Source organism: Eleutherodactylus coqui, chromosome 5 (genome assembly GCF_035609145.1).
Source record: "Eleutherodactylus coqui strain aEleCoq1 chromosome 5, aEleCoq1.hap1, whole genome shotgun sequence".
Taxonomy (NCBI): domain Eukaryota; kingdom Metazoa; phylum Chordata; class Amphibia; order Anura; family Eleutherodactylidae; genus Eleutherodactylus; species Eleutherodactylus coqui.
Genome location: NC_089841.1, coordinates 135,761,510 through 135,785,663, shown reverse-complemented (window position 1 = coordinate 135,785,663; position 24,154 = coordinate 135,761,510). Strand labels below are relative to the sequence as shown.

Sequence of the window (24,154 nt, the reverse complement as noted above, 5' to 3'; positions counted from 1 at the left end):
TCTTTTCGTAAGCTACTAATGCTACTAGTTCCGTTAAGGTAGTTCATATGAAGAATTCAAAGTATGTTCTGACTTGGCTGCAAAATATGCCTCACAAATTCTCTATCACCCACTGAGTCTAGCACAATAGCTTCACTTCAATGACAACAGCCTCCAACCCTTCATATGAAGCACATAGGCTCAACAAAAATGTTTGATCAGCAAAGAGCAGAAATAACATATTTAGAGTTACCGTAACTCCAAAACTTGGATTATATACAAACAGTATAAGAGCAACACTTTAATAAGAACTAGGAAATCAGGGTTAGTTTGCTGGACTTGTGTTCAATTCATGTTAAAAGTTTTAACCCACCAAAAACATTTACCAACTCACCACAGGATATATGTTCAATCACTGAGGGTCCAACTACTGGGACCCCAGGAATCATGGCAACGGTGCACCCACAGGTTTCTTGGGTGAATGGAGTGGCGTATACATGACCACAGCTCCATTCATGGTCTAGGAAGACAGCCAAGCATATCGCTTAGCCATCTCCCACAAAAGTGAGTGAAGTGGTGGTTGTGATTACAAACCACTATTCTATACACCCGGCATTGCATTATTCTCATGGTTCCTGGGGGTCCCAGTAGTCAAACCCCCCAGTGAGCAAATATTTATGAACTATCCTGTGGTTGAGTGATAAGTGTTTTTGGTGGGGGCACCTGCTTTAGAGGGGTTGTGTTCATTTATAAAATTGTTCCCCATCTGCAGGATCGAGGGTAACTTTACGATTGGTGGAGTCTGACCGCTTGGGCCCCCAAGAGTGAAAGGAGCAGAGGCCACACAGACACGCCACCGCTCCATTCACTTCAATAGTAGCGCCATTGATTGACAAAGTGCTTAAACTTTGTAATTTTTGCGGCTGAACCTCTGGAAAGTGGTTGCCAACTTTGGAAGATATTTTTGCATTAAAGGTTCTCTGATAATTTGATCAAAGGGTGTCCCACTACTGGTACCTCTTGTAATCAGCTGTAATCTGGGGAAGAACCCAGAAGTTAGTATTCAGTTCTCCAGGAGTGCTTCCACAGGGAAGATAAGGCATTACACTATTCTCACTGAAATCAATGGGCTTTCCATCCATGTAATGCATGAACAAGGGGCACCATGGCAGCTACTCTATTTTATAACAGTCCTGAATGAGAAACCCCCATCTATTAACTTACAATATCATAAAAAGATATTTGGACTTGTGGTTTCTAAACCAGGTAACCCCTCTAGGGTATATTCACAAGTCACAGGTTTGTTACGGAAATTTCTGCACAGATTATGCCGCACTTGAATATAACCTCAATATTTAAAAGGTTTTCACTTCTGAAGAATGCAGTACAATGTAGCAAGGAAAATACGGTTTCCCTACCTAAATGAACTTCACACGTCTTCTCTTCATTTGTTACTAAGTGTTTTCCTCTGCAAGTTAATTTTTGTCCATCACCGTAATGGGAGCCATTTACTGTCACCACCAATGTGTCTGAAGTCCCATTTGACAGTATATTACCATTTTGTTCCCATTGCAGAAGTGGAGATGGATAACCTCCAAGCCAAAAGCATGTCAATGACAATCCTGATGGAACCCCTGTGTGGGTTGCACTGCACTGCATAGCAGAATCTGGTGCGCCTGAAGTAAAAGAGAAAAAAAATATACACAGTAGTATTAATGCTAACTTTTTAGAGACAGTAAATGCGGAATGATTTTACACACAGGGACACAGTACAACCCATTAGACTGCTAACATTACAGCTGTGCTCCACTACTTTATGGTCCCAGTGTTTTTGGAAACAAAAATAGTAGGCTTGCAGCAAATTGCTTGCTCTAACAAAAAACAAACAAAAAAAAAACACCAAAAAACACAGAAGTCAAAAGGACCAGGCCGCACATAACTGATCCTGTTGATATTGTGATGGATACTGTCAGCAAGCTATATAGTTATAGCACTTATTAACTGGTTTACCTCCCAGCTTGAACTTTTGGGGTCTTGCTGAATCCAACACCAAGCAGTAGTGGAATGATCACTGACTTAATGGTCCCATCTCGTCACCTTCTTGGAATACTATGACAGTGGTTGTGTGCCAGCAGTGCTACTGTATAACAATGGTAATGTAGATAATTCATGTCGAGCTTGACTATGACGTCCCCTCTCTAGTTTATTACAATACTAATAGAACAAGACAATCCTGTATAAGAAGAAATCAGGCTACATGCTGGAGTGCATGAGTCCTTCAGTGCAGTACAGTTCTCTACGGCTCTAATGGACTCCATATGTATGCAGGATTTCTTCCCTAGAAGGGAGGCTTCTAGGAAAAAATACCCCCGTACATAAGGAGTCCAATGGAGCATTCCATAGAGGTATACAGAGGTTCAGTAGGGTACTTAAGCACTTCTATGGAAGCCCTATTAAGCTGTAATATGGCTATGTGAATGAACCTTTAATATTTATATGCTACAAAATAGCTGAAGTTGGCAACATCTTTTCAGTATTGTTTTGTCATATAATTGGAAATACTTTATTTAAATGATTTTTATTGAAACTTTTACCAGTTTTTCTTTTTTGTTTCCCAAAACAGAGCACACACAACCCCTATACCCAACTCAACTCTCCTCCCTTAAGTCTCCCCCATGTGTCAGTCTCATATGGTATTCGTGTTTACATCCGGATATTGACATACAAAGTTCATATAGGTTACTTCTCTTGCAGCTTGCCCGTCCCCCAGAAGGACGGAGGGATTTTTGTATTTCACAAGTTCAATGTGAACACAAATTCCTCTTCATCATCTCCCTTCAATTCTATACTGTGATATAACTTGTTACAACAAAGGGTACAGGCAACAATCATACGTCAAAACAGAGAAAATGGAAACACTTTGTAGTTAATACTTAGTACTTATATCGCTGTCATATTTATCCCTATGTGCAAGGCCCCTATATGTCAGTCCATCCACAGTTACACCTGATCTACCCAACACATTTTAATGATTAGCCCACTGAATTTTTATTGAGCAGGTTCAATAGTGCTACCCCCAGAGTACTCAGCCATATTGACCATGTGCTATAGTATTTGTGGCCTGTTTTTCATTTAAAATATATCCCTTTTTTCCAGGCTAATAACCTGTTGACTTTGTTTCTGACTTCTCCCAGTGGAGGGGGCCCTCATCTAGCCAATGTTGTGCTATTAATTTCTTTGTGATACTGGAGTCTTGCCACTGCAATCTGCTCTTGCTCCTCTACCGGCAGATCACTTACGTATCCGAGGACACATACTAGCGGCGTGAAATTCAGATTAACCTTGCATATACTGTTAATCAGAGAGTACACCTCAGTCCAATATCTGTTTAGCTTTGGACAGTGCCAAATCATGTGTATCAGCCCCCCAACTTGGGTTTTGCAACATATACATAAAGGGTTATCCCTTATCCCTATTTACATGTAGGAAAGCAGGGGTGCGAATCACCCTATGCAACAGGTATATTTCTGATAATCTATGTGATTTACTCAAGAGATATTTTCGGGATCATCTGTAACATTTCAAACCATTGAGAGTCCTCTACTGGTCCAATATCTGCCTCCCACTTGCCCTTGCACGTATCAGGGTTCTGTGAATTTAAATGGTCCTGCAAATGAGAATATAACAGCCATATTTTCCCAGCTGATGAAGATGGAGATACATTTTTATCTATTTACGGCCCTCGAGAATTGCTGAAAATGATACTTACGATATACGAGAAGCTGGAGAGTGGAGGAGAGTGCCTTGTTACTAAGAGGATTTACAACAGAACACGTGTAGTTTCCCAGGTAATTTGAAGCTATGTGGTGCAAACTAAAAAAGAGCGAGTTTGCATTGATTGAGTCAAAAACCTCAGCTTCCCCTCCTGCATTGAATACAATCTTATTTGTTGGTTCAGGGATGGAATTACTAAAGCAGCTGAAAGTTACGTTGGAACCACTTGAGGTGTAAAGTGTACCATTTGGCAGAGTCTTGGTAGGAGATATCAGGAAAGTAATATTATGAGGACCACCTAAATGGAAAAAAGGAAAGTTATATCGACATTGATTCTTGTGTGGCAGTAATAAAGACAAAAGAGTTAAAAATAGACACAAAAACTAAAGTTTCAATATTAGTGAACCCATAATAATATATAGAACAGTAATATATTGACATTTTGGGTACATATACTATATTGTAAAACTTTTATTATATATTTATTTTTAAGAGCAGGGAGAGAAAACGCATCAATTTTGCCTTTTTTTTTTTACAGCGTTAATCATACAGCATAAATGCCATGATACATTTTTTCTGCAGGGTTGGTACAATTATGAGGATACAAATATAAAATTTTTTTAAGGTTTTTCCACTTTTCTACAATAAAAACACTTTTTTGAAAAAAAAAATTTTCTACATTGCTGCATTCAAAGTCCTATAATGTTTTTTATTCTTCCATGGACAGAGCTCTGTGAGTGCTTGTTTTTTGCGTGATGAGCTGTAGTTTTTATTGGTACCTTTTGGGGGTACGTACTGCTTTTTTGATCACTTTTATGGCATTCTTTGGAAAGCAAAAAGCAATTATGGTTTTTTTTGTAATTTTTTTTTTTATATTTCTTATATCCCTGTAAAGGACTTGAACCATAGCAGCTATGATTGCTATAAGACAGTGTTCCCCAACTCCAGTCCTCAGGGACCGCCAACAGGTCAGGTTTTCAGGATTTCCTCAGTGTTGCACAGGTGATGTAATTATCGTCAGTGCCTCAGACATTGCCACAGGTGTTCTTACCATAGGATATCCTGAAAACATGACCTGTTGGTGGTCCCTGAGGACTGGAGTTGAGGACCCCTGCTATAAGACATTGCAGGACTTCTGTACTGCAATGCCTTATTACTTGTAAAAGCGATCAAAGGCAACCTGGGACACCGGTATCTGTGAACCCATTACATGCCGCGATCTATAAAGATTGCATCATGTAGGGGTTTAAAAGCGGAAATCAATGTTCTCATTGATCTGGTTGTTGCAGTGGGAGGCCAGCTATCGGTAACAGCTAGCTCCCGCTGCAGGATGGCGCGGGCTCAGCTTCTTATCCAGCGCCATTCACATGATGTACGTTTATAACCTGTTGCGTTAAGTCCCCGCAGTTAGGACATAAACTTACGTCCTGTGGCATTAAGGGGTTAAAGTGTACTTCTCTTTTAATGGTAAAGTAGAACGATGCAGCATTTGCTATAGGTAAAGCAACCCTCTGGTCCTGGAGAAACAAAGGAGGCCGAACCGCTTCTCTGACCCCCTCGTGCACACTATTAGTATACATCGGTAGTCTGACTCTACATGCTGATCTGACTGGCCAGTGCTACTCATGTAGGCTGCACTGGCCAAACAAAGTAGGTGTAGTGTCAGACTAATGATGTATACTAATACAATGTGACAGTCAGACAGACAGTCAGAGAAGTTGTTGTGGCCATCTTCATATCTCCTGGCCCAGAGGGTCGCTTTAAGAGGGTGTTCATACCCTTTGAACATCTTGACATGCCACAGCATCCACCCTTGATCACTTGAATGAAGAGTCAGCGACACCTTCCAGCAATGTAGAAGGGCATGGAAATCAGTGCAATTGTGATGGACATATGCTTTAATTAACATATTGTACTAAATTAGCTAAAGATATTACACCCCTGATTAACTGTGGTCCATTCTGCGTGTTTGGCATAGAATGGATAAACTGGACAGATCCTTCACTCTGTATCCAGTATGGAAGCTTTAGAGTAATTGTAATGTTTGTTGTAAGATATACTTATTGTCAAAATAAATGAAGCACTTAGAACAAGTTGTCGGAATGGAATGAAACTTTCTCTATGCGATTGTAACATTGATATAAGTGGATGCAATATCAGAGCAAAAGGATAATTTATTGCGAAAAACCAAAACCTTGAAAGTGGGGCTCTAGTACCCTGTTGTACCACCACTAGCTTGGATACAAGATGTGACACGGGGGGGTGGGGGGGGAGGCATGGAGGCTCTAGTACCCTGTTGCACTGCCTCTAGCTTGGATACAAGAGGTGATATGAGCGGCATGGTGGCATACAAGTTCTGTATGGTATCCTTTGGCATATCTCTCCATATTTGCTGTAACTGAGCCACTAGATTGTACAAACTCATAAGCTGTCAAAGTTGGTGTCCCAGATGGTCCCATACATGTTCTGTTGGCAACAAATCCGGTGACCTGGACAGGCCACAGAAGTGTGACAATGTTGGAGACATCTCTGTGACCCCCTTGCTGTGTGCGGCTGAGCATTATCCTGCTGGAAAATGCCTCTAGGAAGCCTCCATGAGAAACAGCTTCTTGTATTTTAATAGTACGCCTCCTCTCAAACTCTGTTCACTGGGTGAAATCTCTTTGATTGTATCTACATAAACAGAAGAAGAGGTCCACTACACACAAGTAGCGTCCAAGAGCCTTTTTTTATATGCCAAGCGTGGAACGATTTTAGAGCCTCAGGTGGCAAGACGCCACAACTCTAGTCATTCAGCGCTGCAGAATAAGTTGGAGCTATACAAATAAAGATTATTATCATGATTTGCATATCTGCTCAGATGTAACTGAATGCCAACTCCTTGTAGGTGCATGATTTATTTTTGACAAAGTATAGTATTCAATGAAGGCGCCATGACGACAGAACACACAGATATTTACTAGCACATAGTATAGAACACTGACAGTAAAGCCTCATGCACACAGCTGAGTCTATATACACGGAAGCTGTATTGTGGCCTTCATAGCATTTATGTGCTGCCACGTAGACTATGTGAGGTGCTGCACATATTGAACCATTTCCCCCTAAAAGCAGTGCTTCTGCAGGAAAATCCCTACATAGATACGGCATCCCATGGAGCATACCGCAATTTTGTCTGTTGGAAGCATAAAAAAATGTGCAATTGTAACTTTAAGAATGCACTGAACTGCAAAATCATTTTTTTCTTAAGGAACCTTTATTGATCCATCTTTTACTGATTACAGTTCTTATGACCCAACAGGTATAGGAAACCAGCACCACCAATGCGCCCACCACAGAGATTGTCTTTTTGCCTTGGTTCATGCTTCTGGCATCCCCTGCAAAAAACGGATTCTTCTGGGGAATGTCGCAGTAAGGGCGCCCACCCACTGGCGATTTTTTTTCCCTGCGAAATTCGCAGCATTTTTTTCTCTGCAGGGGTCTATGGGACTTGTAATGTTAAAATCGCGATCGCGCAAAATCGCAATTTACCGCGAAATTGCGATTTTGCGCGATCGTGATTTTAACATTACAAGTCCCATAGACCACTGCAGAGAAAAAAATGCTGCGAATTTCGCAGGGAAAAAGAATCGCCAGTGGGTGGGCGCCCTAAGCCAGGCATTTTCCCTGCAGGGGCCGGGCAGGGCACATCGGCACAGTCTGGTTAGGTGCAAGTCAGTATAGTTTTTCCACATCACAAAAGTTGAAGTTCCGTGCTGAAAACATAGAATTGAAGGTTCCTGGGTATTAAGCATGCCCAAGGTTCATACTGTGCAAATGCCAGGCAAAGGGGGGAAAAAATAAATAAATAAATCAAGCAACATATGTTTCTTTCTCCCCTCTTCTAGGATCAGTAGGTTTATTCAGGGTATAGTCCTCATTTATATTGTAGGCAAAAGCTGCTTAGCGAGGCCGATTTCACATGGCCGAGAAAATCGTGCGAGATTTGTGCATTGTGAGACGTACAAATCTTACAGGAACCCCATTCTTTTGAATGGAGTCTTATACATGAGCAATATGTCTCCTGCACCGTATCGCCATGTGGGAGAATATAGCAACATGCCCTATCTTTGTGCATTCCTCAGAATGCATTGCCCATTTTCTTCAAAGCGACACCTAGACACATTGCACGGCGTGTGATGTGCACACGAGTACGATTCTAGGTTCCCCATAAAAATAAATGAGAAACACTGAAAGCCGCGCTGGAGGATCGCAACCTCCCAGAAGTGATGGGAAGCATTCTTGCCTGAAAAACGTCTCGCATCCATAGGTAGATTGCACATTCACGAGCGCAATATCCTGACAAGTTACAGTCCGATATCGCGTTCGGCCATGTATAGGAAGCCTGAGGAAAGCTACAAGGGCTTTCTCACACGGGATGAAATTGTCAGCAGGACGCAGCGCAGATGTGGATTTTGTCAATTAACCCCTTGTGTGGCGGGTTTCGTACCACCCTGTCGTGCCCACCAGGGCAGGTTTTTTAAAATGGTCTAATCATTGAATTTCAACTAATTTTTCAGTTGCGTCTCAAGAGCCATAACTGTTTCATTTTTCCATTGACATGGCCATATGAGGGCTTGTTTTTTGCGGGACAAGTTGTTATTTTTTAAACAGGGGGGAGGAAAAAAAGAAATGGGGAAAAAAGAAAAAAAGGGGGCATGTCATTAAGGGGTTAAATAATGTATTAACTTCCTTCTCTGGGTCATTACGACGCATGGATACCACATGTGTGATTGTATTTTTGATTTTTTACAAAGTAAAGGGAGACAAGTGTTTTTATAATTTTTTTAATAATTTTTAAACTTTTTTTTTTTTTTTTTTTTTTGTCCCTTTAGGGGACTTCCACAGGGACCCATCAGGACCCCTGATCACATTCCGGGGGTCCGATGGTGACAGCCCTTTACATGCTGCAGTCACATAGACTGCAGCATGTAAAGGGTTAACACAGCAGAGATCGCAGGTTTTCTCTGATGTCTGCTGTAAGAGCTAGTACCTAGCTGTCCTCTGACAGCTAACAACCAGCTCTCCCTGCCACAGAGACCATCGGCTTGCTTCTGACAAGCCGATGGTCTCTATGGCAACCTGTAAACAAAGCAGGAGATTGCCGGCACATCGGCAATATCTTCTGCTGGTTTTTCAAAGTCCTGCACTGCTCTATGTGGGTCTGTGCAGGCAGACCACACTGCCACAGCTTGTGGCATTGTGCTCTGCAGCTCCCATAGTGACACATAGCCCGGAAATCTTCCGGGCTATGTTGCTATGAGCAGTGGAGCTCGTCCCGGAAATTTTCCGGGCGTGCCACTCAAGGGGTTAATACAGATTTTGCTACGTTTTTAACTGTGGAGTGTGTACTGCAGATCATCTTGCAGAATTTCTTGCATTTTTTAAGCAAAATTTAATTGTGGAATTACATCTCCTGTATGTTAGAAATCTGCAAAAAGAATTCCGCAAGATGTTCTTGGCCCGCAGCAGAAAGCTTTTCCGCTGTGGAATTAAAACATACAGTTTTGAAGTAAAGACGCGCAGATTTTAACAGATGCGGAATTCAAGCCCCATATGGATAACATTGTGACGCAGAAATGTCGGCGCGGACTAATTCTGTCCCGTGTGAAAGATCCCTAAGAGCAGTTTTCTAAAGAACGTATTAATCACCACTAATTGGCTACTGATTGCAGCTATAAATGTGGGTGACGCGTTCTGCATTCCACTGTAGATAAACTGTACACAAGATCCTCCTGTCCAACCCGGCACACATGAAGACAGGATTACTTTAAATGCTATTCTTCAATAAAGAGGAAAGCGAATTTAGATCTTGAAGTGAAATTTGTTGCCTGAACAAAGAGTTGTATATACAAACGTCACTGTGTGCTACAATATAATGTAACCCTATTATGTAGGACAAATGGATTTTTATACCATAGTATACACAAATACAACAAGTAACACTAATGCAGTACAAAGTATCCAAACAAAATTAAAAGTATGATAAAAGATGTTCCAACCAACACAATAAGATGTTCATGAAGGCAATTTGATTTGCGTCAAGCACAATCGAGAAGAAAAGGATATAATATCGTAGTTCATTTGGGAGGTCTTACAGCAAATCTACTGGATACAAGAAGGGACCAGTTTATTGATCAGATTGGTCACCATTATATAATGGTGACAATTTTAATCAGTAAACCCCGCCAGGACACACATTCATATTACGGATGTGGCTGTAAAACACTCATTTGAAACTGGCCTTATAAAAGGGATGGAGCAATTCGGATATCTGAGGCATATAATATTTAGGGACTGATAGATGGACATACAGAAGTTGATCTGGATTTGCACTTACTTGATATTTTTAGCTGTATTTGAGCCGGAGTGCTTTCCGTTTCTGAACAGCCTTTGCAGCCATACAGTCCTTCATCTTCCACATGTAGATCTGTTACTACAAGAAAACTCCCATTCAGTCTTAGATATTTGGCATTTAAAGAGGAATCCTTGTCACAGCTCAGTATTTCTTGTTTAGGTTCCTCCATAAACCAGGTGACATTCTTTCCATTCTCTGCCATTGCGGTGCATGGTAGAACTGCTTGTCCACCCTTTTCTCCGGATATGATTATCACTGAAGCTTCAGTATATGAAAGAAGGAAAAAATATAGAGATTAACACCAAAACTAAATGATGAAGCCATGCCTTCAAGGGATATTTTGGTACAATAATGTTATCCTGTATCCACAGGATATGTGATAACTATCTGATTGAGGGGGAAGGTCCACCTGCCAGGACCACCACCGATTGGCAGAACAAGGGTGCAGCATCTCCTGGGGATACTGGCAATGAATGGTGTATATGCTCGACCACTAATCCATTCATTTCAATGGGAGCACCTGAGATAGCAGAGTTCAAACACCGGAGCGTGCGTTCTGCCACACCTTTTCTGCCAGTCTCACAGGAGACCCGAAATCCCATTCCAGCAATTACCGGCGGTCCCCCATCAATGATATAGTTAGTCCCCTGTTGATATGTGATAACATATTATTGTGATAGTTCCTATTTGCGATTCCTACCGAAAAAGGTTTCTCGGGCACAAAATGGAAATTCTAAAAATGCTGATATCTAGGGGGTACATCTAAGTAGCAGTAACCTGCACCTTCTGTCTGCCGCTCTTCTTCGTCCCATGTAGCCGCCGATCTGCTGCTGCATTACATGCATCACTTCCACAGTAAACACAGCAGCAGACCGTTGCCTACAACTCCCAACATGCAAGGAGCGTGTTTACCGGCCAGCACTGTAGCTCCGTCCATAGCTCACAGGTCCTGCAAGCAAATCTTTGTAATATGGCATGAGATGGAACAAATCTGATTACATTTCATATGAATCCATGAGAAAAATGTGTGTGGCTCTCTATGAAACCAACATAGCATGAGCCCACAGATCTCCATGGCGCAGGATTACTATTCATACAACACAGATCACTAGGAAGGCTTTAGGTTACTCTAGAACAGCGTTTCCCAAACTCCAGTCCTCATGACCCCCATCCACTTTCCCACATAGATCATGTTCTCAGGATCTCCTATAGTAAGAACACCTGTGCCAATGTCTGAGGCACTAACAATAATTACATCACCAGTACAACACTGAGGAAATCCTGAAAACAGGACCTGTTGGGGGTCCCCGAGGACTGGAGTTTAAGAAGCACTGCTTTAGAAGAAGACACCAGAGTGATAAGGGATCTCCTTCTCTATGAACTTTACTCTGTTGAACTGGAAGCTTTTCACAATCCTTCTGCTGCATAGTGGGGTTCATATTGTGATATATCAGCTTTTCTCAGACTGAAGCGATACATCATGCTAAATCACTTACAGAGTTGCATCTCAGTACATGCTGCCACCAGCGTTCTGCTTCCCATCTTTTCCAAAAGGGTTTGTTAATTTACATATTGTTCTAAGCATTTACATGTTAGAATGATTCAAGCAATACGTTTCTTTACGGACATTTCATCTTCCATTTTCTTAAATCATTACTGAGGCCCGCAACAATTTTTTAACCCCTTAGGCCGTGCTCACACGACCAAGTCGGATTCTGCATGCGGGAGGCCTGCGGCGGATTCCGGATGTGAGCCTGGTTGATGACCCTGTGTACAGCCATTAATTGTACAGGGGTTTTTCTTTTGTTTGTATTTCTCGCACCGTCGCTTAGCAATGATGCAGCTATCCACAGTCTATACGCAATGCTAATTGCATATGGGCTGCAGGTTGGATGGCTCTGTTGACATCAATATCGGATGCCTCCGTCGGCGTGGAATCCGCAGTAAAGTAGGGCAGGCTGCAATTTTTCTTCCACTCATGGAATATGCAGCTCGTATCTGTGAGTGTGAAGGAAAATTTGAAAATGCATGCCTTTCAATGCCCGCATTTAAATCCGGTCACGTAAGATCGGTCTTAAGGATGCAGCTCTTTTTTAGTTTTTCCTCCCCACTTTTAAAAAAATCATGATACTATTTAATGTATTACACATAATGTGCTGTAAAAACTTTAAAAAAAAATTTAAGTGGAGTGCAATTCCATTATCTTGGGGGTTTGTGGGGGGGGGGGGCGAATCTTGTTTCTACAGTGTTCACATTGCAGCAAAATGACATGATATTATTATTCTATGGGTCAGTAGAATTACAATGATACCAAGTTCATAGATTTAGGTTTTTTTTTTAAAGTAGTACACCATCTTCTGACAGCCGTCTTCCCGTTGACATAGTTGGGCTCATTTTTTGTACAATGTCGTGTAGTTTCTATTGGTACCATTTTGGAGTACATATGACATTTTAAATTTCTTCTAGGCTGTCTTCATAAGAGTGTGGTGCCCAATTTTCCATGACCCACCCTGTACAACAAACTTCAAGTCGACCATCATCTACATCCACACAAGTGGCGCAAAGCTACCTCTCTCAATCAAACACATAATCCTACATAGTAAAATTTACACTCTCTCATCAATTATCTGCTGAGGTTCCATGTCAACTGTTTCACGAAGTGACACAATCTTGATTTAACTAATTGTAAATTTAAAGAGACTGTCGCCATCTTTTTGTACATAAGGTTTTTTTTTAGCATAATGTAGTGACAGTCACACTGATTACACAGATATGTCTGCTGTGTGGATCTGTGCAGTAGTTTACGAGAAACTTGCCTTTTATCAGTTGCAGCACATGCATAGAGGACTACTTTAAGGTCTTATGTCCACAAGCGGGTCAGATTCCGTGCGGTAAAATTCCGCACAGAATCCAGCCCTGTCCATGGCCAGTGAGCCCTGCGTACCTGTATTTTTCCAGTAGCGGCATCTGCGCGGATCTCTTTACTTCCGGGTTTGCTGCACTGTGCAATAAGTTTTTTTCTCTTCAAACCTCTGCTTTCGTGCGGGATCCGCGGCACATCAGCAGTGTCAGCTGCGTGTGTGCCGCGGAACGGACGGGTTCCGTTGACTTTAACGAAAGCCGTACGTGCAGGATCTGCACAAAAATGGAGCATGCTGCAATTTGTTTTGCGGACTGAAAGGTCCACGAAACAAATCTGCATGCTTTCATCCATTTGCAGACGCCCATGCTTCCCTATGGGTGGCTTGATTTGGGGATGTCCCGCGCGCATATATCCATATTACGCTCAAGCTCAGCACTAACAACCAATCAGGTTGAATCAGGGAACCCAAACAACCAATCAGGTTGCTGGAATTGTGAATCAGAACCTATGAGGTTGCTGGAATTGCTCCATTGTGCCGAGCTTGAGAGTAATATAGATATATGCGTCCCGCGCAGATTCCGCAAATCAAACCCGCCCGTGGACATTGGGCCTTAGGAGTCCTGGATATTCATGAGCTGCAGGCTAGTCACACCCACCCCGCCCTCCAATGATTGACTGCTGTTTACCTATTACTGTGCAGAGAGAGCTGCCAATCATTGGCTGGAGGGTGGGGTAGGTGTGGCTAGCTGCAGCTCATGAATATGCAGGACTACTTCTGTGTGGCTGCTGCTAATAAAATGCAAGTTTCTCCAAAACTACTGCACAGATCTACACAGCAGACATATCCCTGTAATCAGTGTGACAAGCACTACATTATGGTGTCCTCAGTGAGAGCTGTGAAAAAATGATGACAGAGTCTCTAAATCCTGTGAAATCATAGTAAATCCTCGCAGTTATAATAGCACAAAGAAGCGCTGAGCTGCGCAAGCAGAGAGAACGAGACAATGAAGACCCAACAAAAGTGAGGAAGAGCAAGCTGCAAGGCTGCAGCAAGTGGCTCCCGAGAATGAATGTATGTATATGTATATAAGGTTAGGTATATTCACATGCAGCAGATTTGTTGCTGAAAGTTTTTTTTTGGCGAGGGGTGGAGAGGGGGCAGGAGCTCAGTGCACTGCTCCCAGCTCTTCCAGCCTCCTACCCCTGCAGAGAGGGACGCCATATATCGGCACCCGGCCGATATACGGTCGTCTGAAGGCGCCCTAAGGTGATACATGACATGACTGATAAAAAGTACATACGTACTGACAAGTGACATATTCAAATACCACAACATATTTTCATCTGTTACAAGTGATTATTTTAAAGGTGTCCATACACCTTTAATATCTGACGGCAGAACAAGCTTCCCTATACACATGAATGCTCAGTTCGGCGGACTGTTTATGCGTTTCTAAAAAATGCAGCCAGACAGCTCTGGTAGCTTACTTACCTCCAGGGAGAACAAAAGGATCAGGCCTTAAGTTGACCAAATATAATAAGATCTCTCCTCCTACAAGTGTGCCAATACATTCATTATTGAAATTCTTGTGGGAAAAGGGCGAAAGGAAATACTTATGTGGGGTGTTGAGCCAGCAGTCACATCCCTAGTGTCAGAGGGGTCCCGTAGACCCTGCTGCCGTATCACTAGACTCCAGTATTATAAGCGGCACATGGTAGGTGGGGGGGCACTGTGATAGATTTTACATTAGGGAATGTTTAGCTTGCAAAGAAGGCTGAGAGGAGACTTAATAGCTGTCTACAAATATCTGAAGGGCTGTCACAGTGCAGAGGGATCAGCCCTATTATCATTTGTACAAGGAAAGACCAGAAGCGATGGGATGCAACTGAAAGGGAGGAGATACGGATTACATATTAGAAAGAAAAAAAACTTTCTGACAGTGATGCTACCTATACACGGATGAGCGTTACCTACACTCGGCCCAATATTGCGCTTGCCAACCTGCGTTTTAAATGCGTTGCCAGGTCTTTTTATGCCCAAAACGCCTCCCATCACTTCTGTAAAATTGCAATCCTCCAACGTAGAGGATCGGAAAGTGTTTCCCATTGTTTTCGATGAGTGGAACAAGTTGCCACGGGAAGTGGCGAGTTCTACTTCAATGAAAGTCTTCAAACAAAGGCTGGACAAATATCTGTCTGGGATGATTTATTGATCCTGCATTGAGCAGGGGGTCGAATCCGAGGACGCATAAAATCATTACAATCAGACTCCCTGCCCGGCTGGCAAGTCCCCAAAACACCTCTTTTCCTCCTTGCCCACAGCACTATAACAACTGGCTCCCCTCTCTCCATCTCCCTTAAGCAGTTTCTGGACTTCCCAGAACAGTTGTATATGCTCTTTCTCACTCCATAGAAAAACCACCTAGATCTTCTCATACAATTCTAGCAAATTGTGTTTATATTATACATATCACATATTTATACACATTTTGAAAGAAATGTCATAACTATAACAGATTTGATGAACTTTTGATTGAAGTGTTCTTATGTGCTTTCATACATATATTTCTGTTTATTATGCTGCAAAAATGTCATTATTACTATTATGGACTTGATGTAATTTTATTCTGGTTGTAATGATTTTATGCGTCCTCAACTCCTCATACATAAATTTCAATACATTTTATTTTGCTCTCTTTCATGTTCTTACTTTATCCTCATCGATTATTTCTTTTTTTTAATTGAAGAAGAAACGTGGTTTGCCTCAAAATGTTCTGCCAGTTTTTGCCAGTTCTCATCAGAGAAAATACATTTTCCTTCAGAACTCCTAGCTCGTGTACATCTATCCTAAAGGTCGCGCCATTACATCAATGTTTTTCCTTCTCCAAATGCTGGGGAAGTGTGCATATATGGATATACATGAGCTGCATTGGACTGCAAAGTTTCAAAAGTGAGATTTGCAGAAGCACCAAACCAGTTGATACTAGCGACAGACCACTGAAATCAGTGTGTCTGTCACTATACTCTGCTGTCCGGGTGCTGACAGGTTCCCTTTAACTCAGACCCTACCACTTCCAAAATCTAAAGAGGGTACAGCATGGGAGCAAAGGGCAGACTGCGGTTATAGGACCCCTCTAAAGTAAAGCATTAGGCTGGCTTCACATGGGGCAGAATTGCTGTGGAATTTCTGTGCGGACTTTACGCACAGAATTCCGCCGGCAATCTTAAACCCCAGCCTAAGCAGCTGAGTGGACGAGATTTGCAAAAATCTCGTCCATACGCTGCAGACAAGCCGCGCTGAATCTGATATGCTGCGCGGAATTCAAAGCCGCGGCATGTCAATTGTGTCGCCATTTCTGCTGTGGCCAACTCTCCTCTCTATGGGCTCCTGCACATGGACGGATTTGATTTGCGGAAACTGGGGCCGGTGGCTGCCCCTGGATTCCGCAGCAAAGACTGCCCATAGCCTCCTATGGAGAACCGCTGCTTCCTGCACATGAGTGGAAATCAACTGTGATTTCTGATTGCGGCAGAAAAATCGCAGCATGGTCCATTTCTGTGCAGTTTCCGCCTGGACGGCTTCCGTTGAAGTCAATGGAAGCCATCTGTCCCACTGCCCTTCCGCAATCACCACTGCAGAAAAGTCACAGGATCCACATCATCGCCTGGCGACGGCGCAGCATAAACTGTACTGCGCATGCACACCGTCCGGCGTTTTTACAGAACAGATCAAGAAGAATCCGGACAGGTAAGAGGGGTCACCAGCTGGGCACAGGGTCAGATCCCACTGCGGGATCTCGCATGCCGGGGATCCCTACCCCGTCGTGTGCAGCAGGCCTATAGGGAGAAATGGCCACAGTAGAATACAGGTAACGCAGGTTTTTGAATCTGCCGTGGAAATCTCATAGAATTTCTGTACGGTTCCGCTGCGGTCATTCCGCCCCAGTGTGATCACAGCCTTAGGGTACTATGAACCCAGTACATAGTGGAAATCGTAGAGGTTGGATTTTATGAACTGCTGGTGTCTTGAGACAAAGTTCTGCCTCATAATCATAGGGACAGGGCATGGTGCTTTTACACAGGCTGATGGGACCTGTGCACTCTTCTGAACACTCATTTGCCTAACAATCGGGCCATGTAAAGCGGCCAACGAGAAGCTGACAAAATACTTTTTTGTTGGCTTATCAGCTGGTTTACGCAAGCATAAAAATGCTCTTTGATTGCTCCTACATCTCAGGAGCTGTACAGCCCGCCTATGGGGACAAATGATTGTATTAGAGATCATCCCATAAGCCAATTCTAAGCCTGTGAAGAAGAAAATGAAACAAGTGGTCGTTAGAGCAGATCTGCCCGTGTACAGAGCTATGGGGACAACCAGTTAGCTGCATGTATCTCCGCCTACACGTCTGCAGCCGACCATTTTTGTGTTTGCATAAATGAGTAATTCAGCCCATAAAGGGGTATTTGCTGGTTCAGCGGCTGCACTTGGTTCCTTTACACAGTCCAATTATTGGGCGAACGAGTGTTCAGAAGAAGGAATAGTTGGCCGGTGTGAAAGGACCATAAAAGGTAAATGGGGCTTATGGTCATTTTAGACTGGTCTTTTTTTTTGGTCCAATCTAACAAGCGCCAATCGAATTGCATGTGCTTGTTTCATTTTCCTTCAAAAGAGCTGAGATTCGGCTTGTGGGGGTTATGAGAGTAATTAGAATCCTTTGTCTCCTTAGGCTGACTGTAGATTTCCCCATTTACACCTGGAGATTTACTGCTGATCAGAAAGTACTTTTATGCTCACTGAAACTGAACGATCAGCCAAGCAGCAAGCGATCGGTTGTCCTGTTACACAGTCCGACAGACGATCGTTCAGTCCTGATAATCGGCCTGTGTAAGAGGAGCCGTAGACTTCAGCCCAAGTGCCCGGACAGGTCTGATCTGTCACTGGCTGCCATGCTATATTACTAGACATAGGGTCTGCAGTACGCCAAGCTCCACTAGCTGGTGTAGAACTACAACTCCCAGGTCATCCTGCCACCTTTGTCAACACATGCTGAGAGTTATAGTCCCAGCCTGCGAGGTGGAGGGTCCCGCTTCCAGCCCGAGGGCAGTGAGACGGCTGCCGGCTCCTACCTACCTCCACAGGCGCCCCCGTGCAGCACACAGAGGAGGAGGAGCAGCAGCTCCTCCAGCGGCCCCATCTCCGGTGCTCTCAGGGCAGCGCCCGGCTCTCCATGGCTCATGCAGCTGGGATCGGACGGGCAGGCTGCGGCGCTTCACATGGAGGTGACAACTTACTGCTCTTCCGGCTTGTGAGCTGCACACAGACCACTCCCTGCGCCCAGGTAGGGAGGTGCCCTCCTCCTGCAAAGGGAGGCTGGCTGTACCTGCGGAAGGGGCTGAGGGCACGCTGCAGGCAGGTTGCAGTCTCTCCAGCAGATCAGCAGTCTCATGCCCATGGGTGCTGCCAGGGGCTGCCTACAGACCCCTCTGTATGATGGACGGGGTCCCTGGAGCTCCTCATCACACCACTCTGCTAATCCTTCTGCATGAGGAAATATTGGGAAGGTGCTCAGTAGCATACATGGAGCGATGTACTGAGACGCTGTGCCCGCTGATCACATGGAGCGGATCTGCAACGGATTGTCCGTCCGGACTTTCCAAACAGAGAATCCATGGCATCAGCAGTAGCACTAAAGTGCGGAGAAATCCGTGGGACAATTGACCTGCTCTGCAGACTTCCACTCAGCTGCTTGTTAATTACAGCAGCGGATTTGCAGTGTGTGATGAAGGGTCGATCGAAAACCCGAAAGCTTGCTATAACATTGTGTATTTTTGTTAGGCATTAAAAGGTCACAGCTACAATATTACTTGGTTTCTGTTACTGAGAACAATCACACATTGATTGCATCTCTTTAAAGGGGTTGTCCCGCGGCAGCAAGTGGGTCTATACACTTCTGTATGGCCATATTAATGCACTTTGTAATGTACATTGTGCATTAATTATGAGCCATACAGAAGTTATAAAAAGTTTTATACTTACCTGCTCCGTTGCTGGCGTCCTCGTCTCCATGGTGCCGACTAATTTTCGGCCTCCGATGGCCAAATTAGCCGCGCTTGCGCAGTCCGGGTCTTCTCCTGTCTTCAATGGGGCCGCTCGTGCAGAATGCCGGCTCCGTGTAGCTCCGCCCCGTCACGTGCCGATTCCAGCCAATCAGGAGGCTGGAATCGGCAATGGACCGCACAGAAGAGCTGCGGTCCACGGAGGAAGAGGATCCCGGCGGCCATCTTCACCGGTAAGTATAGAAGTCACCGGAGCGCGGGGATTAAGGTAAGCGCTGAGCAGTTTTTTTTTTTATGTCCCTGCATCGGGGTTGTCTCGCGCCGAACGGGGGGGGTGTTGAAAAAAAAAAAACCCGTTTCGGCGCGGGACAACCCCTTTAACCCCTTAGTGGCATGACCTATTTAGATCATAAGGAAACAATGATTTGGGGGGGATATTCATTTCCCTTTTTAAAAGACATAACTTTTTTTTTTTTTCATCGACATGGCTTCTTTCTGTGAACTGCAGTTTGTACAATTTTGGGGGAACAAATAATGTATTGTATAACTTTTGATTAGTTATTTTTGGAGGGCTACTTTTTTTTCTGTTTAAGGGCTGGATTCACACGGGCGTATATCAGCCGAGTTTTCACGACCGGCCGAAATACGCTGCCTCTCTGATGCATTAACTTACGATGCATCAGTGCACAGGAGCGTATTTTCCGCGGTGTAAAAGCGCCAAGCCGGCAGCTGCATGGATTCCTATGGGAACCTGTGCTAGCTGCTGGAGAAGGGAGGTGAGAGGCAGTTTAGCAGCGTGACTGCTAAACTCCCTTCTCCTCTCCGCCCCTTGCCGCTGTTTATAATGGGAAGGAGTGAAGCTAAGCTCTGCCCCTCCCATTGCTGGCTGCGGGTGAAGGGTGGGAGCTTAGCTCCCCCACTGCCATTGGAAACAGCCAGAGGGGAGAGGGGAGGAGGGGAGGAGGGGAGGAGGGGAGTCAGCGAGGGAGAGGGAAATGTCTCCCCAGGCCCCATGGCATTGTGGCCTCAGCATATACGCGCAGGGCCTTTTGCCGTTCAGGCGTTCCTATGGCGCCGGCAGGAGCACATAAAACGCCAACAAGTGTGTAAATGGGCCCTAAAACCCGGGCAGCTGAGCTGAAACTTAACAGACCCCATTATAGTCAAAGGAGTCCATTCAAAGCTGTTTGGTTTCGTGCTGAGACGGAGCTGTTCGGCTGCAGGGATTCCCCAAGCGCAGGTGTGAAACCACATTTAATCATGCAGCATAAATTATATAATTTAATGCTCATTAACCCTCTTTCTAGAAACTATATATATTTTTTTGCATTGCTGCATTCAAAGGCCCATAACTTTCTACCATTTTTCCATGGATGGAGCTCTCTGAGACCCTATTTTTTGTGTCACGAGCTGCAGTTTTTATTGGTTCCATTTTGGGGTACATGTGGCCTTTTTAGCCACTTTTATTGCGTTTTTTTTGGGAGGCGAAATGAACAAAAAAAGCATTCTGGCTTACATTTTTTTTCTTTTTTTTTATAGCACTTGCCATGCAGGAAAAAGGGTGTGTTCAATTTATTATACGGGTCGTTACAGGTGTGACGATACTAAAAATGTACAGGGTTTAATTTTTTTTTAAACAAAGAGAAAGTATGCGAGATGGGGTTTTGTTTTTACTGTTTTTCTATATTTTTTTTTACATGTTTATGTCCTTGTAGGGGACTTGAACCTGTGATGCTATGATTGCACTGATAATACACTGCAGTATTTCTGTACTGCAATGTATTATTTCTTCTCATAGTGATGACAGACCATGGAAGACCCGGACGCGTTGCTGAGCTGCAGTCCTTGTTATGTCCCGTAAGCCAGACGAGACTGTTGCTGTAAACAGAGACCAGGGCATGGGAGTGAGCACTGACGCAGGACACAGTGGAAGCTGGGAGAGGTGAGTATATGACAGCTTGTTGGTACAACTTGGACATCCCCTTTTAATGCAATGATTCCATTGTGAGATCTATTTGAATGCCATTTTCAGGCAGAATCCGCCTGTCAGAAAGCTCACCAAAGAGTTTAATATCATGTAAACGGACATTAATTTTGTTTCTCATTTGTTTGCACAAAAGAAGATGACCGAGTAATGACTGGTGATTGGAAAAAATAAAAATGCTAGTTTTCAATCACTACATAACTACTACATTGTCTACAGGCGCCCACCAATTGGCCAGACAAGTAATCATGTTCCATTCCTCCTAACACTTCATATGGAGAGCATAAGGTGATGATGTACACATCATCTAGGAGCTTCAGTGCAGCCGCTCTGAGACCATCTGCGATACAAGTATCCTAGATGATCAACAAGGAGGAGATCGTTTTGAGCTGCCAATTACATCATCAGTGATTTAGTTACTGTTGTGTGTAAGGAATTACAGGTTCAAGCACGTCTCGTGTCTCAGGTCTTCCGGGCATGTGCAGTATGAGGGTGGGGAAGCCATAATTAACCATGAATTCTCCTCTCCTCCCTGATGTTGGCATGTGTCTGGCTCTTCATTTATACATATTAGTATGCGGATGAAGAGCAGTGCTCCCTATATGCTGCGCCCTCTGGAAGAGAAAGCACTAAAATTGCATGCAAATATGGATCAACAAGCCCAAGAACATCTCTGCTCATCTGTAGAACTTGGAATTTAAAGCGGCATCTTTTCCAATGATATATATATATATGTGTGTGTATATGTGTATAATATATATATATATATATGTGTATGTGTGTGTATATATATATATGACATACGCACACTAGACAGTCTACAAAGTTGTAGAACATTTCATTATATAATAATTAACTCATAGGCGCAAATGTATGTCGCCGGAAGATTGTACTTAGCACCCAGCAGCATTAACTTACAGTGCTATGATTTAAGGGGCACAGCAGTTGTGCCCTCAAGATCACCAACATGAGGGTGGTAGACATTGAAAGACATCACATCAATAATTCAGAATGGTTAACATTCAGACGGCCCTGGCCTGGCGCATTTACGCTGAGGCCGCAATGCCGCTGGGCGGGGGGAGACAGTCTAGCTCTGCTAAACTGTCTCCCCCTTCCTTCTCCCTCACCATCTCTCGGCAAGGGGAGGAGCCAGGACAGGGCGGGAGCTAGTGTGCTAAGCTACAGCCCCTTGTCGCAGCCAGCAAGGGGAGCTGGCGGGATGGGGGCAGAGCCTCCCACCTCCCTTCTCTGTGCGCTGTTATAGACTCCCACAGGAGTCTATGCAGTGGCTGCGCCCGGCCGAAATGCACTATCTTGGCCAGCCGGGCACTTTTATGCCACAGAAATATGCCCATGTGCACTAATGCATTGTAAACCAATGCATCAGAAGGGCAGCGTATATTGGCCAGGCGTGTAAACCCGGCAGATATACGCCCGTGTGAATCCAGCCTTAGATGGACGCTTGGAAAAAATGGCAATAAGTGGAAATGTTAGGAAAATTGTGAAAATCTTGACCAGTCTCCGGAATATCCCTTTAAATAAAATGTTTTGTTGCTGCTGGTTGATATATGAATAAATTCAGTATATCAAGAGTGCCCTATTATATTAATTTTCTACATATAATATATTATATTTTCATGGGACTCGACCAGTCAAGTGTTCAATGTTTCTGTTCAGATTTATAGCTTTGTATCAACTTCAGGGCCAAAGTCTGTTCGCTTCTCTTTTGTCACAACCCACAAGAATCGACCGCATTGGAACAAGTATTATTTACCCATGTTACTCACACCTCTAAAACCTCACCCTGACCTACAGCAATTATTAACGGCAAACGACCATAAATCATAGGTAGTCGTCACTTAGATAGCTAGGAGCAAGCCAGTACACAGATATCCCATTAATGGTGTGCGCAGAGCTGGTATGGCGGCACAGGGAGCACTTACAGGCCAGGTACACCGTGTGCTGCCATATGCTATGCTTTAGTTTCCACTAGTAGCAATTCTTCTAGGGGAGAATCCTTCCTTAATATGACAAGCGATAGAATGTGGAGCGGGCTGGAGGCACTGAGGTGGGGAGTTTAAAAGGTGGGTGATGAATTTTCCTTTTTCACTATTTTATCTGCCTCCTGGCAATTATTTAAAAAAGTTGGAAAACCCCTTAAAGATGCTCCTCCGGCTGCTGGACCTCATAGCAGCTGCTACCCTAATACTCACAACCATGATGTGGTCAATTTTTGCCATTTTTGTGTGTGACAGGTGCATCCATAACAGATGCATTGAGTTTAGCTATATGTGTAATTAGACTACTTTCACACGGACGATTGTTTTATTGGTCCGAGTTGCTCTATTAAACCTGTGATTTTGTCCTGCGAGTGCTATGCGCTTTGCAAAAAAAATGCATTGCTGCACTTGCAATTTTCATGCGTGTTTTTGACATGCATGAAAATCATGTTTTTCAATAGTAAAGATAGAAAAAGCCAATCGCAGTCGAATTCACATGCAATTACCATGCAATTTTTTTGCCTTCCCCAGGAAATAATGAGCAGTTCTGAAACGAGAATTGCACAAAAATAGGAGATGCAGCTATTTATCTACCTTGCACAATTGCACCCAGAGGAAAATTGCTCATGTGTAAAAAAAAGATTCAAACTCATGTGTTCTTTGCATGTGCGAATTCTATTCATATAGCAGTCAGATGGCACGCCAGCATGAAACTCCTGTGAAAACACCCTTAGGCCTCATGTCCACGGGGAAAATCAGATCCGCTGCAGATTCTACATGTAGAATCTGCAGCGGGTCCCTCCTGCCCCGCGGACATGAGCGCCGAAAATAAGAATTTAAAAGTATTTACCATCCGGCGCGGGCGGAGAAGATCAGCTGTTCCTCACGGCCGGATCTTCATTTTCGGCCGGCGGATGAATTCCTGACGCCGGCGGCACGTCGCCGGCACGTCGCCGACGTGCCGCGCGCATGCGCCGGGCACATCCGCCGAGCCGAAGCAAGGAAGATGCGGCCGTGAGGAACAGCTGACCTTCCCCGCCCGCGCCGGATGGTAAATACTTTAAATTCCTATTTTAGGTCTCCCGCGGATCCGGACGGCT

The 24,154-nt window shown here is 44.0% G+C and overlaps 2 protein-coding genes across 2 annotated transcripts in view; both read right to left on the bottom strand.

Moving 5' to 3' along the window:
- Window positions 1–18,320, bottom strand: part of VSIG10 (V-set and immunoglobulin domain containing 10) — a 33,673-nt gene extending 15,353 nt beyond the window's left edge. Inside the window, exons 1-4 of the mRNA XM_066603218.1 lie at window positions 18,145–18,320; window positions 10,133–10,411; window positions 3,749–4,051; window positions 1,398–1,655 (exon numbers count right to left, since the gene is read on the bottom strand). Of these exons, the coding sequence (XP_066459315.1) occupies window positions 1,398–1,655; window positions 3,749–4,051; window positions 10,133–10,411; window positions 18,145–18,250 (946 nt within the window). The 5' untranslated portion in view covers window positions 18,251–18,320. The remainder of the gene's footprint in view (window positions 1–1,397; window positions 1,656–3,748; window positions 4,052–10,132; window positions 10,412–18,144) is intronic.
- Window positions 1–24,154, bottom strand: part of LOC136627809 (uncharacterized) — an 884,798-nt gene that overhangs the window by 85,638 nt on the left and 775,006 nt on the right. The gene's annotated exons all lie outside the window — the stretch shown is intronic.